General features: G+C 41.1%; 1 protein-coding gene across 1 annotated transcript; it reads right to left on the bottom strand.

Annotated features, from left to right (window-relative positions):
• Positions 1-670: 670 nt before the first annotated feature.
• On the bottom strand, positions 671-17845 carry ube2na (ubiquitin-conjugating enzyme E2Na). The gene is made up of 4 exons (XM_014148244.2): positions 17707-17845; positions 11688-11934; positions 2521-2661; positions 671-1996 (listed from the first exon to the last, which is right to left on the bottom strand). Exons 1-4 carry the CDS (start codon positions 17734-17736, stop codon positions 1950-1952), a joined length of 465 nt encoding a protein of 154 aa, XP_014003719.1. The 5' UTR covers positions 17737-17845; the 3' UTR covers positions 671-1949.
• Positions 17846-18016: the final 171 nt, after the last annotated feature.

Below are 18016 nucleotides of genomic sequence, written 5' to 3'. Positions count from 1 at the left end.
CTGAAACATACATGAAACGCCCTCGATTGTCATAATCCTAGCCTACTCAGTCTAATTTCAAGTTGTTTACGGTGCTACTGTTAACTGCAAGTATACCATTTAAAACTTTACATTTTGGCATAAGTGATTCTTCTTGGGGAAAGTCAAGTCCCCATTTCGAGGTCCATAAGAAAACATCACCGTTTATTTGAGCTAAAGATGCAAGCAAGTAGGCTACTGCACTCAATACAGTGTTCACCAACAATACATTTACCTTGTAGCCAGCTCAGTCAAACCTGCACCATTGCACCTAAGATTGTATCGATCTTCACCTTACTATACTGTCCTATAATGGTGAATCGAGAAACTGAAGCACCTGGCCATCATACGTGTTTTGCTGTTTTGGATATTAGAATATGTGAGCAAATTCATCTCTTTGTATCACCAGGTGGTGCCTGACTTTCCCACCATCAATTGAAGGATAGACTAACTAAAAATCTAGGATCAGAGTGAAGATTAAGTCTGGAAATAAGCAAGTGTTACTATTTTTTCTCAACTCATCTGAGGGCAGTCATTGTTCACTGTTCAATCTGACCTGTTGAGTTTAATGTATGCAATTCAATGACAGAATTGAGGACGTGCCAAAAGTCCAAACCTACTGTCCTTACTTCAAAAACAAAGGCTTACAATATTTTCTTATTAATCAACAGATTTTATTTACAGAAAAAAAGAATACCAGTGGACTGTTTTCATACCATTCAGAGAGCAGGTAAACATTTTTCCCCTCAATAGAAATAATGACTATACAGAGAACTGAATAAAGACTTTTCAAACCAAAAACAAATATTGACAAATATTGTTCAGTTATCTCCCCCATCTCCCCTCACCCTCTCCACAACCCCTTCGAACACAATTCCCCTCAGCACACACTGCCGAACTGACAACTCCAATGCACCCCCCCCTTATTATTTTCTGAAATAAATGCCATGGGGAGGAAGTCAACCGTTGTGTCTTGTAACATTAGATTGTGACAAACAGGAAGAACAAGAAGCTAAAAGGGCCATGTAGCCAGAGAGTCAGTAGTAGTAGTAGAGACATGGTTTACATATGTTTGATACGTTCCATTGATTCCATTCCAATGATACCGTCCTCCTATAGCTCCTCCCACCAGCCTCCACTGTAGTAGGCTGATGTCAGGAAAACATTCAAATAAAATAAGACATGAGAATAAAATATATTCCTAAAACTATAGAAAATTATGGAATTCCTGTCCCCGCTCTCCCACACAAAGGTTGCAACAGTTAAACGTGATGATGGCAGGCTCAGATTAATTGTTTAGTCATTATATTGTTACTTGTATTTAATGTTCAAGTCAGAGATGTGGTTTAGCAGGAGCTAGGTTGTTGTTTTGCTAGTAGGCCTTCTACAGAGGAATGAGTCCATCCATAGTCTGTCTCAAAGGGTGTGTCTACCTGGGGCTAATCAGCTGCTTTCAATACACAAACCAGCATCACGAGCGACAACAAAGTTAAAAGAAAAGTAAAAAGTTAGGCAATCTTGGACAATAAATCTTACCCTCCCCCATGAAACAAACATGGGATCCACACTTATTTTGTAATATTTTTTTTGTACGAAGCTCATTAAAGCGGATGTTGCTGGTTTCCTCCAAAATGAATGGAAAAAGAACCAGGTGGTGAGTCAGATCTGCCAATGCATCTGAACAGTAGTGAATTATGACAAAGACGACAAGTCAGGCTTCTCAATATCTCTTATGAGCATTTATATCAAATTCACTGGTCTTTTTTCGCAATATTCCTTAAATGTGTTTTTTTTTATGATATTTTTTTCCCCCTCCAATATGGTGTCCTTTAAATGCACATGAATTACAAAGAAGAAGAAGTCTTGGCAGAAGATGAGGAATGTGTGTTCACACTGACTTCCCGCTTGGTTTCTCTCCGCTGTTTTCCCTTTTACACTTCTATGTTGTTCTGAGCGTAAAGCCTGGTCCATGTCCGGGCTGCAACACAAAATAAGGGAGAGAGATGAGCTCAGAAAGCAAGTGTAGTGAGTCAGTTATTTATTAGTCTTTTGGTAGAATCCTTGAGGCTTCAAGTTGTAACTTCATCACATTTGTACTTGCTTTGCAGGATAGGCCACAGGGTAAAAAAAGCCACTATATACAAATTAAATGTTTATATCAAAAGAAGTCGAGTTCATAAGGTGTAGAATCTAAAGTTACCAGTAACATAAAGCATCAGCACCAATATTAATCAGTGTTGGATTGGCTGAACAGTAGGCTGCATTGAGAAACTGAGTTACTGTGTAAAATTTTAACAAGGTTTTGTTAACCGGGCACCAAACACACAAGAACATGGACTGAAACAGGGAGAAACGACCTGGACGTGTCTAAAAATAAAAGTAAATTTTCCCTTTCTGTTGTGTGGCATAACGAACATGACCCAGACAAGTGGGTGTGGTGAGTGAGTAGGAGTGCACTTTAGAGGAGTTCACCGCTCAGAGCCGGGATTCATCAAGACTCACCTGTCTCTATGGCTTGAGCTTCATTGGATTTCCACTGCTCCGCAACGTCATTCGCTAGAGGATCATCAGGGTTAGGAGCGCTTAGTAATGCCTGGATTGATAGCAGGACTGTGCGGATCTGTAAGGCTGGAGACCATTTATCTGTGAAAGGAGATTTTATAAGAAAACAAAAAAGTACAAATGAGGAGGGGGAGAAAGTGAGGGATGAAGGGAGGAGAAAAAGGGGATAGAGAGAGGGAGAGACATTTGAGGCATGTATCCATTTTGAGCAATGGGGGCATGTCGCAGCAATGGGGATATGCGGCTTGAGTGGGAGGTCAAAAGTTGAATCTGAGAGGCCCTTGATCTTTTGGGCGAGATTAAAAAAGAAAATCCCTCATAGCGCTCGCAGGCCAAACATGATTCTAATGCAGTGGGTATATGGCAGGAAACAATTCCCAGGCCTGTCCCACTAACGAGCCTGAACTCACTGATGTGTATGACATACATACAGAGAAGCTGCAGCGGTGTGACAGACAGTTAAAGACGTCTCATCTCCCCTGTATCTGTTAGGGCTGAGCGATAAGGCCAAAATATCATATCACAATATTTTTCTAAATGTTGATGCTATTTCATGTTTTTGAATAATACAAGTTCAAAATTTGCTTTGTGAGTAGTGCATGACCCTAGAGTGGTAACACATACATTCTAAGCAATTTCGAATGGGTCTTTCTCCATTCTGCACTCATTTGAGATCCTTTCCACAATGCCACGTAGGGCTGCACGATTTGGGCATTTTTTTTATTTTTATCTAGGTGTTATTTTTAACCAACTACAGCAATTGTAATTTAACTTTGATCAAAACACTTGGGTGAACTGTTGAAATGATGGAAATAGAATAGTTATAATTTTATCCAACTCATTTTAACACAAAACTTCCTCAGTGCTCCCGCATTATCATAATTCATATGCACTCCACAAGAAATTTGCTCATACATCATGACAAAATACACCATATTACTGTCCTGCTAATGTGCCTGGACTTTTAGGCTGAAATGCAGAGAGAAAATTTTAAAAAAAATAAAAACATAATAGGCTACCTATGACTTTGTTGTCTGACCAACTTTTTTATTTTGCTGTGTAAATTGACTGGAAATATTCACTGCAGTATTAAGCCTAAGATTGAGTTTATGAATTATAGGCTAATATGCATACGCTTCTAAATTAAAGGTGCTGCATGGTCAATCCGACGTCTGCATTGGCCGTACAGCATTTATGGTGATACGGCCTCTGCAAAATTCAGGGCATTCATACTTCTTGCGCTTCTCCGAGCAGCGCAGTGCTATTGTGAAGGAAGTTGTCAAGGAAGTCAGTTTGTGTTAATACAGGACCTCCCGCCCTCACCTAGCATCAACCAATCAATCATGTCAATGCAGAGCTATACGGAGCCCTCTGCATTGTTACAAAATTCGAAAGGCGCACGGCAATACGGTACAGACCTCAATTTGGCCTCTGACTGCCTCCGCGATTGAGTCACAACCTCCATACAGCACCTCTGACCACATTTTCGGATCAAGCATAAATTGGCTCTTACATGCTGACTAGACCGGGCGCGTGCATGCGTCTGCCATCGTGTGCATGTTGATTTTGTCCATCCACACCAGACACAAATCAGGACACACAGGTTGAAATATCAAAACAAACTCTGAACCAACTATATTAATTTGGGGACAGGTCGAAAAGCATTAAACATTCATGGCAATTTAGCTCGCTAGGTTGCTGTTGCTAGCTAATTTGTCCTGGGATATAAACATTGGGTTGTTATTTTAAATGAAATGGGTAAAAAAAAAGGGTAAACAGAGTTTGTTTCTAGTAATCTCTCCTCCTTCAGTCTTCTTTGGATGTTATATTCTGGTTGGCAACCAACTTTAAGGTGCATTACCACCACCAACTGGTCTGGAGTGTGGATCTCAGTTCATCTTTCAATCACCCACGTGGGTATATGCTCCTAAAAACCAAATGGGGAGATGGGAGAGGCGGGACTTGCAGCGCGTCACAAATTGGAACCAAGTTTTTAGCGCCTGGCTAGGGAGACGCTCATTGACCCGCGCAAGCAGTTTGGATGCAATGATTGAATAACATGTATGTGTACATTTATTTCCCAACGCTCGTGCACGTAATGCGAGCGGTGTGGTCAGCATTTTAGGCTATCGACTTAATCTTGAGCCAGTCTGTCTTCATTGTTCTGTTACGCAATTACACACCTGGCCTCTCCGATGCCACAGCTATTCCTTTGAAATCTTGTGGAGTCCCAGGAAAATACTACAAAAGCTTGTTGGACACTTGTTTAGACTTATTTTCTTTAGCCTATTAATAGCCTATTGGAGGACAGATGCACGCTTGCTCTTGCTTGCTGAATGTAACATAAGCTATAGAATTAATGGGCGGGCAGTTGGAAGGAGAAGCCCATATTTTCCTATAGTAGGTCTATCTTAATAGACTACATCCTGACAAAATAGGTCTATACAATATGAGTGGTCTGTCAATGTACCTCTCTGGTTCTTCCAAACTGTTGAGAATAGACCCAAACTGATCCAAATGCTTGCATAACCAGGCCTAGGCTGTTGGCCAATGTACAGTGGCTTGCGAAAGTATTGACCCACCTTGGCATTTTTCCTATTATGTTGCCTTACAACCTGGAATTAAAATAGATTTTTTTTGGGGGGGGGTTGTATCATTTGATTTACACAACATGCCTACCACTTTGAAGATGCAATTTTATTTTTTCTAAATGTGAAGCAAACAAGAAATAAGACAAAAAAACGGAATATTTGAGCATGCATAACTATTCACCCCCTGCCCAAAGTCAATACTTTGCAGAGCCACCTATTGCAGCAATTACAGCTGCAAGTCTCTTGGGGGATGTCTCTGTAAGCTTGGCACATCTAGCCACTGGGAATTTTGCCCATTCTTCAAGGCAAAACTGCTCCAGCTCCTTCAAGTTGGATGGGTTCTGTTGGTGTACAGCAATCTTTAAGTCATACCACAGATTCTCAATTGGATTGAGGTCTGGGCTTTGACTAGGCCATTCCAAGACATTTAAATGTTTCCCCTTAAACCACTCAAGTGTTGCTTTAGCAGTATGCTTAGGGTCATTGCCCTGCTGGAAGGTGAACCTCCATCACAGTCTCAAATCTCCAGAAGACCGAAACAGTTTTCCCTCAAGAATTTCCCTGTATTTAGCACCATCCATCATTCCTTCAATTCTGATCAGTTTCAAAGCCCTGCCGATGAAAAACATCCCCACAGCATGATGCAGCCACCACCATGCTTCACTGGATGGTGTTCTCGGAGTGATGAGAGGTGTTGGGTTTGCGCCAGACATAGCGTTTTCCTTGATGGCCAAAAAGCTACATTTTAGTCTCATCTGACCAGAGTACCTTTTTCCATATGTTTGGGGAGTCTCCCACATGCCTTTTGGCGAACACCAAACGTGTTTGCTTTTCTTTTAAAGCAATAGCTTTTTTCTGGCCACTCTGCCGTAAAGCCCAGCCCTATGGAGTGTACGGCTTAAACTGGTCCTATGGACAGATACGCCAATCTCCGCTGTGGAGCTTTGCAGCTCCTTCAGGGTTATCTTTGGTCTCTTTATTGCCTCTCTAATTAATGCCCTCCTTGCCTGGTGCATGAGTTTTGGTGGGTGGCCCTCTCTTGGTAGGTTTGTTGTGGTGCCATATTATTTCCATTTTTTAATAATGGTTTTAAATGGTGCTCCGTGGGATGTTCAAAGTTTCTGATATTTTTTTTATAACCCAACCCCGAGCTGTACTTCTCCACAACTTTGTCCCTGATCTGTTTGGAGAGCTCCTTGGTCTTCATGGTGCCGCTTGCTTGGTGGTGTTGCAGACTCTGGGGCCTTTCAGAACAGGTGTATATATACACACACTGAGATCATGTGACACTTAGATTGCACACAGGTGGACTTTAACTAATTATGTGACTTCTGAAGGTAACTGGTTGCACCAGATCTTATTTAGGGGCTTCATAGCAAAGGGGGTGAATACATATGCACCCACCACTTTTCAGTTTACATTTTTTATTTTAAAACAAAAAAAACACTCATTTGGATTATTTTGTGTATGTTTATTACATTAAATCAAAATAAATTTTAACTACAGGTTGTAATGCAACAAAATAGGAAAAAGGCCAAGGGGGTGAATACTTTGCAAGGCACTGTAGTTATTTTGTCATGAAACAAAACAGGATGTGTGAGCAGTTATTCAAATTTGCCAACATCACCGCAATTTAAAATAATTGTATACTCACTTGATAACAATAATAATTTCCTCATTGCACTGTGTTGTTGTAGCCCAGGTATAATTATTTTCTTGTCTAAAAACATAGGCCTAGTCAATAGTGGAGATTTGCGTGCCCCGGTGATCACAGAGCGCAGCCTGGAGGAACGCACTACAGATCTGCCATTTCTTGGACTTTGACAGGTAAATATTAGGCCTATAGCCCTAATATTTAGCTAATGAATGGTCTAATGTCTAGCAAATATTTAGCTTCTTACTTCGGCTACACATCACTAGGCTCGCTCTTCCAGCTGCTCCCAAGCGCAACAGGCTACAGGCTACGCAAGCCTCTCCACAATAGGCATTCCTCTTCTCGTGATATCTCAGGAAAAGCTATAGGCTACAAAACCTATAGGACATTTAGATTTTTTTTATACTAGGCCTAATTGCCTATTCGGGGAATGAAGCAGGCTTGCTAATTGCTGAATGTATAACAGGCCTACAGCATAGAAAATGCTTGTCGAGGAGAAAAAGTGCATTGGTGTGATCACTTTTGGCCAGTTATGATGAAATTATTGCACTGATGCATTACAAATAGTTGCACAGGACATACAGAGATGAGCACAGTGAAAACGAAGACCCAAAGGAACTGACAACCATTAGAAAAATGTAAATCACTTGCAACGAGGTAATGACATGCCATTTAGCCTGCACATCTTTTACAGCGTTTGTTGTTGAATTGCTACATTTAAATACAAGTTACTAGATTATTTTTCATTAGGCCTACACGTACATTGAAGTATTATTTGCAGTTGTCACTATGAAAAATGAACACACCCTCAAAGCACTGAATGGTCTGAACCAGTTAGAGACCTCATGAATGGTCTTGTGTTAACACTTGATTAATAGGCAGCGTGCAGTAGGATGCGTTGATCAGTGGATTTTATTTCTTTATTTTATTTTACCTTTATTTAACCAGGTAGGCAAGTTGAGAACAAGTTCTCATTTACAATTGTGACCTGGCCAAGATAAAGCAAAGCAGTTCGACAACATACAACAACACAGAGTTACACATGGAGTAAAACAAATATACAGTCAATAATACAGTAGAAAAATAAGTCTGTGTACAATGTGAGCAAATGAGGTGAGATAAGGGAGGTAAAGGCAAAAAAAAGTCCATGGTGGCAAAGTAAATACAATATAGCAAGTAAAACACTGGAATGGTAGATTTGTAGTAGAAGAAAGTGCAAAGTAGAAATAGAGATAATGGGGTGCAAAGGAGCAAAATAAAATAAATAAATACAGTAGGGGAAGAGGTAGTTGTTTGGGCTAAATTATAGATGGGCTATGTACAGGTGCAGTGATCTGCTCTGACAGCTGGTGCTTAAAGCTAGTGAGGGAGATAAGTGTTTCCAGTTTCAGAGATTTTTGTAGTTCGTTCCAGTCATTGGCAGCAGAGAACTGGAAAGAGTGACGGCCAAAGGAGGAATTGGCTTTGGGGGTGACCAGAGAGATATACCTGCTGGAGCGCGTGCTACAGGTGGGTGCTGCTATGGTGACCAGTGAGCGGAGATAAGGGGGGACTTTACCTAGCAGGGTCTTGTAGATGACCTGGAGCCAGTGGGTTTGGCGACGATTATGAAGCGAAGGCCAGCCAACGAGAGCATACAGGTGTAGGACTGTAGAACAATAAACAAACTTTCCTCTAGTGTGGATGCTTTTATAGTTATGTAGCATATAGTATTTCATTATAGTTACCTTTATAGTTATTGGCTTGGTGGATGGCCCAGGCCTTAACTCTTGGCACAACACAACTAACGTTATCATCACAACAGAAATAGCCTACTAGTAAGTCTAGCTAACGTTAGCGGACTTGAATGAGATAAATATAAAAACAACACTTATTTACTTGACTTTAATAGTCTATAAAATTGACTCAAATAATTTACTCTGGCAAGTTTTCCACCGGCAGGCTTCAGTAGGGAAGTGGAAGTCGAATCCCTCACTTCCTGTTGTTTGACTGTGCCAATAGCAACGTTTGAAAATGAGGTAGATAGTATATAATAGTGGGCACTTTGAATACAGTGCTGTTTGACATGATAAAGAACGAAAAACCCAGGGAGGCGTTATTGTGATAGGAACTTCATTGATAAGTGTTTCCTAGGGGACCCTATAATCTTCTGCTACATTAAATGTTTTTTATTAGCTACTTCATGTAGCTAACATATTCATGCTTCGTCTATTCCTCTTTTATTTAGAAGATACTTTTGCACCCCCCCCAAAAAAATGCTGATTTAGTTATCAGGCTGTATTAGCTAGCTACGTTGGCTCTGACTCAGTACATTTATTAGTTAGCTAGCCAGCTAACTAGCTATAAACATTAGTGGCTAAAACGATTGTTAGCCACAACTTGCTAAGAAAAGACAAACTAGCTGTTTGCAGACAGTAAGATACACAAACTAAGTGTAATTATAGAACCCTGTAGATTTATACTAAGAAGCAAAGCAGAAAATCTGCATCGTTGTCATCAACATGTTGCATGGTCTGCATTGACCATGCAGACTCAATACAAGTGGGTGAGCAACAACTGCCGCCCTTCTGCGCTGCTCGAGTGGCAGGGGGCGGGGCTTGGTCTGTGTGGAAAGCGGTATGGAGAGAGAGAGTGACAATGTGCAACTGCAGCCCGGGTCATTCCTGCATGCGTGCATTCCTGAGATTTTTCGCCCCCGCCTCCCAGAGTCCTCTTTACTAGCTAGCATGGTTGACAACGGTAGACAGAGTCCTTTGCTTCCGCCTGCCGAACACCTGCCCTCACCGTCATTAACAGAACTGCGGGAAAACAGTGTCCGACAGGCAGCGGACACTATAAACAGTTCGCCACCACCTACCGCCAGTACAGCAGGCGCGATGCCGTATGCTAGCTAACTAGCGACACCGTGTGCTAGCTAGTTAGCACACGGTGTAGCCCCCACCTGCTATGCTGGCGGTAGGTCTGTTGTGTACCGGACTAGCTTGCTAAGCTAGCACAGTTTCCTTTGCTCCCGTCTGCCGAACACCTGCCCTCGCCGTTGTTAACAGAACTACGGAAAAACACTGCCCGACAGGCGGGTACGAAGGACACCGTCTACCAGTGTACAGCTAGCTAGATATCGTTGTCGACCCCCACACTTCTTCTGTGGGGTTTATCGGCTGCTGGCACCAACGTTTTTGTGCATTAACGCCACATACTGAACTGGGGCACCCGTACCTCCTGCCTGTCCTAGCTTAAAAATATAACAATAAAGATGGTTCCAGCATGCAGGAATGCCCCGAATTGCAGGCTGCAATTGCACCCTTTGGGAAAGCGTAGAGAGACGATCTAAGTAGCGAGAAAACTATAAAAACAGACGTGGCAGAGTAGCATATCACATTCAACAAACCAAACATTGAAATACCGTTATAGAAGGTAAAGTAAAAACCAAAACGTGCATCAATACCGGTATTTAGTCAAATACAGTATACCGCCCAGCCCTAGCTATCTGTTATTAGTCAGATGATGATATGATTAACTGGATTGTACATAGATACTTTGATGATAAAACAGGTCAAATATATTTTTGATATTTTCAGAAAAGGTAGATGTCCTTAAATGTCAGACCTAGAATCAGATAATCCCTTCCTAACCATAACCTATTACATGCTGACCACACCGCTCGCGTCGCATAAATAAAATGTAAACATACATGCTATTCAATTATTGCGCCAACGAGCGTCTGCATTGCCAAGCGCTAAAATAGAAGTCAGTTCTATTTGTGACGCTGAATGCGGTGCAAGTCCTGCCTCCCATCTCCTCATTGGTTATTCCCACGTGGGTGATTGAAAGATGAACTGAGTTCGGTCGGTTGTCGTGGTAACTATGAAAGTTAGATGTCAAACGCCATATAAAGTCCAAAGAAGAAAAAGCCTGGTAGGAGGAGAGATGACAAGAAACTATTTGGATGACCGCTTTGTGTGTGAATTAATTGTCAGAGTAGAGGACCTTGTGCATTTCAGGTAACATAACAGCTCAACGTTTATATCCCAGGACAAAATAGCTAGCAACAGCAAGCCAGCTAAATAGGTCAAACTGCAAGCTTGCTAGCTAAATTACCATAAATGTTTAATGCTTTCGACCTGTCCCCAAATTAATATAATTGGTTCAGAGTTTGTTTTGATATTTCAACCTGTGTGTCGTGATCGCGTTTGGCGTGGGGGGACAAAATCAATTTGCGCGCGGCCGGTTTGGGTACAGATTTCAGGGGATGAAAGGAATCTCTGTCCCTGTATCAGCTGCACCTGCTACCACATTTAAAAAAATTCTTTCAGGACATCATTTTTCATGTTTTTGCTAACAACCTCAGTCTAAATGTGTTCAAGGAGCCATGTTGCATTGAAAAATTGTGTTTTTTCAAAACCTGCCCTGTTGGTATCCTGATTAAACCTGACTGAACATTGCGCTCCATGTTGAACTTTAAAAAAATAAATAAAATTACAAGGAGCATGTGTGCGCCTACGTTGAACAATGTAGGAGCGCACAAAGAAATTTAGGAGCACAATGAAAAACATTTTATTTGTAGAAACGGTGCAAGCATGACTGTCATAAATCTGTGCTCAGTGTATTCTCAGTGGCACTAAGGGGCTGCGGTACAGTGAACTAATCATTGGAACAACTATATGGGCGATTTTTTTTCTAGGTGCACAGGCGCTCCTAAATAAAAATTCCAAGTTGCACAGCAAAATATTTAGGTGCATATGCAAGTAAAATGGTCCACTGTTGATTAACTTAACCTGAACTGAAACAGCGAAACAGCAAAATCAGTTTGGATGTCAGGCTACTGTGTCGGTGCAAAATGACGCAAGTCAAGCACCCCTTACCTTTCAATATGTCTAGACATATTCTTCCCAGCTTGTCTACGTTGGGGTGGTATATTTTGGTCATAAAGCGTACTTTTGGAGCTGCCATGGGGTATTCCTCGGGAAGAAAGAGTTCAAGTTTAAACGTGCCACCTTCAAAGGGAGAGTCCTGGGGCCCGGCGATGACCACATGGAAGTAGCGGGCGTTACCTTCGTCAGGCTCCGCCTTGATGCCTGGGACAGGCTCCGCCATCAAGCGCTGAGTCTCCTGACAAACGACAGACATACAGAGTTAGGCCTAGATGCAAATCTTGTGGTGGTAACCATTGTTCAGCAGGCACATTTGTATGTTTGTTCCACTGCTTACTCATCACTTACAATACTAAGAAAATCCACCACAAAATTATAATTTCAGTGTTAGGACTGATCAATCTTTCAAAGACAATGCCTACAGCCCAAAACATCTAGCCTAACCTATCCTGGCCCATGCCTCCTACTAGGCAGCTAGCAGTGTGTCACTACGCTTAGTGGCTCTATAGTTGGCTGCAATACAGTCTAAAGCAGAATATCAGGCAGCTAAATCTACAAATTTGTGTTTTCCGTTGCAAAACTTTCCAAAATGTTTTCCTAATTAATACAGGTGACAACTAGGGCTGACTTTCCCCATCAATGTGGAGGCGTTACCGGCTGGAGCACCCTTATGTATAAAAAATTTAAAAGTATAATAAATTCAATCTTCAGTGGTTGATTAAAGAGTACATCTTGTAGGCTGACTAGCTCATCATGGAAGGCAACTGCCCCCAGGCTCAGGGCTGTGACCAGGGCATAAAATGTACCTTTTGGTCCACCTGCCACTGTGGCAGGTAGATTTAAAATCAACCAGCCACTCAGATTTTTTAAGAGCCAAAATATTTTGGGGCGCAAAGATTACACCAACAAAACATAAAAAAACAGATGTGCATGCTTTATAATGTTTTGAAAACAATATATATGTATTACTAGTAAGAAGTAACTAACGTGGTATATTGAATAATACATTTTTTTGTGACCTGAGTCTTAACCAAAATGTCACAGATGAGACAAATTTTCACCTGCCCCTTTAAGGCCGGGAGGTTACCGTGGTAGCGCGACTGGAGTCATGTTTCTACCTGTGAGATTGAGTCTTACCAGTAGAAGCGTTGTCTTCTCTTCCCTAGCATTTGAAACTCAAAAACAACCTAGTTTATGAACAAAATGTAAATAGCCAAAAAAACAAAGTCTCACTTCAGTAGACTTTCGTTTCAAGTAAATAAGACCAACTTTTATACCAGTGCACAGCTCTTTACGTGCGCACAACCACCAGCCAGGCAGTGTTGCAGCGCGAGGTGGGATAGGCTATATAGGATTCGTAGTTTGACTTTGTGCGATTAATTTACCAGCTATGAAACAAAAACGGCAGAACTACTTTTTTTACTGTAAATGTGATCATACTTGATTATTTTTATAAAAGAATGCGAGTGAAATGCTAACACTGTGGAGCCCTGACCCCCGCCAACGTGGCTGGTGAAGTAAACATTTTACACGCCAATGACAAAATCGACAGGTGGTGTTAATTTTAGGCCCTTGCTGTGACCTGGAGAAAAACACACCCTTCTCAACGTGACTGAGCGTAAGCAATCTGATACGGCCTTATGGTAATGCAAGAGGCAGGGTGACACCTGTGACAGGTGCAGCAACAAAGATGAACTTTTACAGGCCTAGGCATATTCCTCCTCACCAGCCTACTAATTTCCCAAAGTAGCCTAAAATACCAATACAGTGCAGTCGGGAAATATTCAGACCCTTGACATTTTCCACTTTGTCACTTTACAGCCTTATTAAAAAATGCACCAAATATTTTTTTCCTCATCCGTCATCAAACAATACCCCAAAATGACAAAGCAAAAACCGTTTACAAATTCTTGCAAATGTATAAAAATAAAACACCTTGTTTACATAAGTATTCAGACCATTTGCTATGAGACTCGAAATTGAGCTCAGGTGCATCCTGTTTCCATTGATCATCCTTGAGATGTTTCTACAACTTCATTTGAGTCCACCTGTGCAAAATTCTATTGATTGGACATGATTTGGAAAGGCACACCTGTCTATATAAAGGTCCCACAGTTGACAGTGCATGTCAAAGCAAAAACCTGGGGAAGGGAACCAAAAAAATGTCTGCAGCATTGAAGGTCCCCAAGAACACAGTGGCCTCCATCATTCTTAAAAATGATGGAAAGTAAAAGGCACATGACAGCCCACTTGTAGATTGCCAAAAGGCACCTAAAAGGACTCTGACCATGAACAACAAGAGTCTTTGGTCTGATGAAACCAAGATTGAACTCTTTGGCCTGAACATGAAGTGTCATGTCTGGAGGAAACCTGACACCATCCCTACGGTGGAGCATGGTGGTGGCAGCATCATGCTGTGGGGATGTTTTTCAGCGGCAGGGACCGGGAGACTAGTCAAGATCAAGGGAAAGATGAACGGAGCAAAGTACAGAAAGATCCTTGAGCGCTCTGGAGCAGGTTCCAAGGACTGGTGCGAAGGTTCACCTTCCAACAGGACAACGACCCTAAGCACACAGCCAAGACAACATAGGAGTGGCTTCGGGACAAGTCTCTGAACGTCCTTGAGTGGCCCAGCCAGAGCCTGGACTTGAACCCGATCAAACATCTCCGGAGAGACGTCAAAATAGCTGTGCAGCGACACTCCCCATCCAACCTGAGTAAAGGGTCTGAATACTTATGTAAAAATGATATTTCCTTTTGCAGAAATGTCTACAAAACTGTTTTTGCTTTGTCATTATGGGGTATTGTGTGTAGATTGAGGCCACTGTGTTCTTGGGGACCTTCAATGCTGCAGACATTTTTTTGTACCCTTTCCCAGATCTGTGCCTCGACACAATCCTGTCTCAGAGCTCTACGGACAATTCCTTCAACCTATTATTAGCTAACTAGCCTGCTACAGTAGGCCACTTTGTAGGGTCTAATGAGTTGATAATCAAGTGTGCTATTGCTGGGCTGGAATAGAAGTCTGCTCACCCAGTAGATAGGGATCAGTGGAGCAAGGTTGGCCACCACTGGTATGGAGTTTTTCTGTTCACCTGAAATGATGCTTCAGTAATAAGTGTGCTTGTAACTACTCAATTTTCTATTGTTGTTTAGACCACATACGAGTTAACTTATGTGTACATTTTGAAGTGATGATTCTTTGATGTGCTTAAACTGTTTTAATTGTTATACTACTCAAATTGAACTAGTGTCAATGATGATCACAATCCTGCAATAAAGATGGTAAGGGGTTCTGTCTCCAATGTGCATGTGTTGTATTCACAAAAATGAAAATTTCCTTGATGTCTAGTTGTAAGATCTCCAATCTGTTTTATTTAATTTTCACGCTCATTATATCAGCTACTGTACCAGTCAAAAGTTTGGACACACCTACTCATTCAAGGGTTTTTCTTTATTTTTACTATTTTCTACATCGTAGAATAATAGAAGACATCAAAACTATGAAACACATATGGAATCATGTAGCAACCAAAAGTGTTAAATAAAAATATATTTTATATTTCAGATTCTTTAGCAGCCACCCTTTGGCTTGATGACAGCTTTGCACACCCTTGGTATTCTCTCAACCAGCTTCATGAGGTAGTCACCTGGAATGCATTTCAATTAACAGGTGTACCTTGTTAAAAGTTTATTTGTAGAATTTCTTTCCTTCTTAATACGTTTGAGCAAATCAGTTGTGCTGTGACAAGGTAGGGGTGGTATACAGAAGATAGCCCTATTTGGTAAAAGACCAAGTCCATATTATGGCAAGAACAGCTTAAATAAGCAAAAAGAAACAACAGTCCATTACTTTGAGACATGGTCAGTCAATCTGGAAAATTTCAAAAACTTTGAAAGTTTCTTCAAGTACAGTTGCAAAAACCATCAAGCGCTATGATGAAACTGGCTCTCATGAGGACCGCCACAGGAAAGGAAGACCCAGAGTTACCACTGCTGCAGAGGACAAATTAATTAGAATAACTGCACCTCAGATTGCAGCCCAAATAAAAGTAACAGATGCATCTCAACATCAACTGTTCAGAAGAGACTGCAATTGTTTTTTTTTTAAGTACTAAAAGGACACCAATAAGAAGAGACTTTCTTGAGGCCAAGAAACACGAGCAATGGACAAATAGACCGATGGAAATATGTCTGATGAGTCCAAATTTGAGATTTTTGGTTCAAACCATCAGGTCTTTGTGAGACGCAGAGTAGGTGAACGAATGATCTCTGTATGTGTGGTTCCTACCATGAAGCATGGAGGAGGTCAGTGATTTATTTAGAATTCAAGGCACACTTAACCAGCATGGCTACCACAGCATTCACCATCCCATCTGGTTTGCGCTTAGTGGGACTATCATTTGTTTTCAACAGGACAATAATCCAAAACACACCTCCAGGCTGTGTAAGAGCTATTTGACTTAGAAGGAGAATGATGGAGTGCTGCATCAGATGACCTGGCCGCCACAATCACCCGACCTCAAACCAACTGAGATGGTTTGGGATGAGTTGGACCGCAGAGTGAAGGAAAAGCAGCCAACAAGTGCTCAGCATATGTGGGAACTCCTTCAAGCTGGTTGAGATAATCAAGGCAAAGGGTGGCTACTTTGAAGAATCTCAAATATAAAATATATTTTGATTTGTTTAACACTTTTTTGGTTACTACATGATTCCATGTGTTATTTCATAGTTTTGATGTCTTCACTATTGTACAATGTAGAAAATACAATACCCTCAACTTCTCCATTTCTGATGCCCATCCAGTTTGATTTTTATTTGCCATATATTTTTAACTGTGCTGTTTCACAAAAGTTCTTTACTTACATACATTTTACAGACACAGTATATTTTACATTTGTTATTTTGTTGTTATTAGTCCCACCCTTCAGTTTCATTCAACCCCTCCCATCCATCTGTTAACACCATCCATATTGGATTTGTATCTGCCATATATTTTTCAACTGTGCTGTGATGCCTCACAAAAGTTCTGAACCTTTCTATTCTCCGTTTCTACAGATTGTAGAAAAATAAACATTTTTGCTAAAAGTATTATATTATTGATCGATTGAGAGATACTCTCAATGATTGGCAGTGAAAAGCCAACTGACATTTACTCCTGAGGTGCTGACCTGTTGCACCCTCGATAACTACTGTGATTATTATTATTTGACCATGCTGGTCATTTATGAACATTTGAACATCTTGGCCATGTTCTGTTATAATCTCCATAATCTAATGTTCCTGGCCTATAACGGGTGGGACATTAACTTACGGTAGCTAACTAGCAACAGAGGCCTAACGGGAAATAGCTATCACACAATGGTAACGTTCTAAATGCTAACTTAATAGCCTGCTAAATTGACCCTTTAATAGTTAAGGACTAAGTATCTTTATACTCATGAGCAATTTAGCCCAAAATAAAGATTGCAGCCGTTTATATTGTGGCACAGTCACGGGAGTAGGCTGTCTGTGTATTCATTGCAACACACATGTACGGCTAGCTATAGTGTTTGCTAGCTATAGTGTTTGCTAGCTATAGTGTTTGCTAGCTATAGTGTTTGCTAGCTATAGTGTTTGCTAGCTATTTGGAGAGGGCGGGATGGGTGACTGGCTGGCTAACGTTTAAGATAGCTAGCTAGCAAGCTAACGTTATATTGATTGCTAACTCTCTGACTCTGGTCAGTATGTTACATTCACTGTATAGAGTGTATTAACGAATAAACAACCACACAAAAGCCACATTTCTTTGCCATCTTTTACAGGCGTGGGTGTATTTTTAACCCACCTTTATTCCGTTTATTAGGAACAGGGTCGAAACGGAAGTAACTTCGCAGCTGCGGCAAATGCAAGCTAAGTAAATTACGAACAGTGCGGAGCATTTTAGGATTAGCTAGCTAGGACATCATGAATCTGTCATAGACAACAACAATAGTCTGTGTAATTCATAAAGCACTGAATAGTTAGTTACCTTAATGATCCTACGGGGCAGTCCTGCCATCTTGTCTTTAATGAGGGGTTTGGCTGTGACTCTTCTCTTTCGTTTGCGTTGACAGCGAAAGGCACGCACACACCTCTTCCGGTGTTCTGCTCATTTTGCGTCATGAGACCATCCTGAAAGTGTAACGTAAATAAATGTAGCTAGTTTGGGAAATGTCCTTTTATTATGGTTAATGGGTATGATAAGTGACAGTGATTGGACATATCCCCATCTTAAAGTCAGTGATGTTTGTGTAAACATCTGTGATTAATTTTGTTTCATGTTAGTCTTACTGTTGCTG

This window comes from Salmo salar, chromosome ssa16, assembly GCF_905237065.1.
Source record: "Salmo salar chromosome ssa16, Ssal_v3.1, whole genome shotgun sequence".
Lineage (NCBI taxonomy): Eukaryota > Metazoa > Chordata > Actinopteri > Salmoniformes > Salmonidae > Salmo > Salmo salar.
Note: the sequence above shows the minus strand (reverse complement) of the source record. Positions and strands in the feature narration are given on the sequence as shown.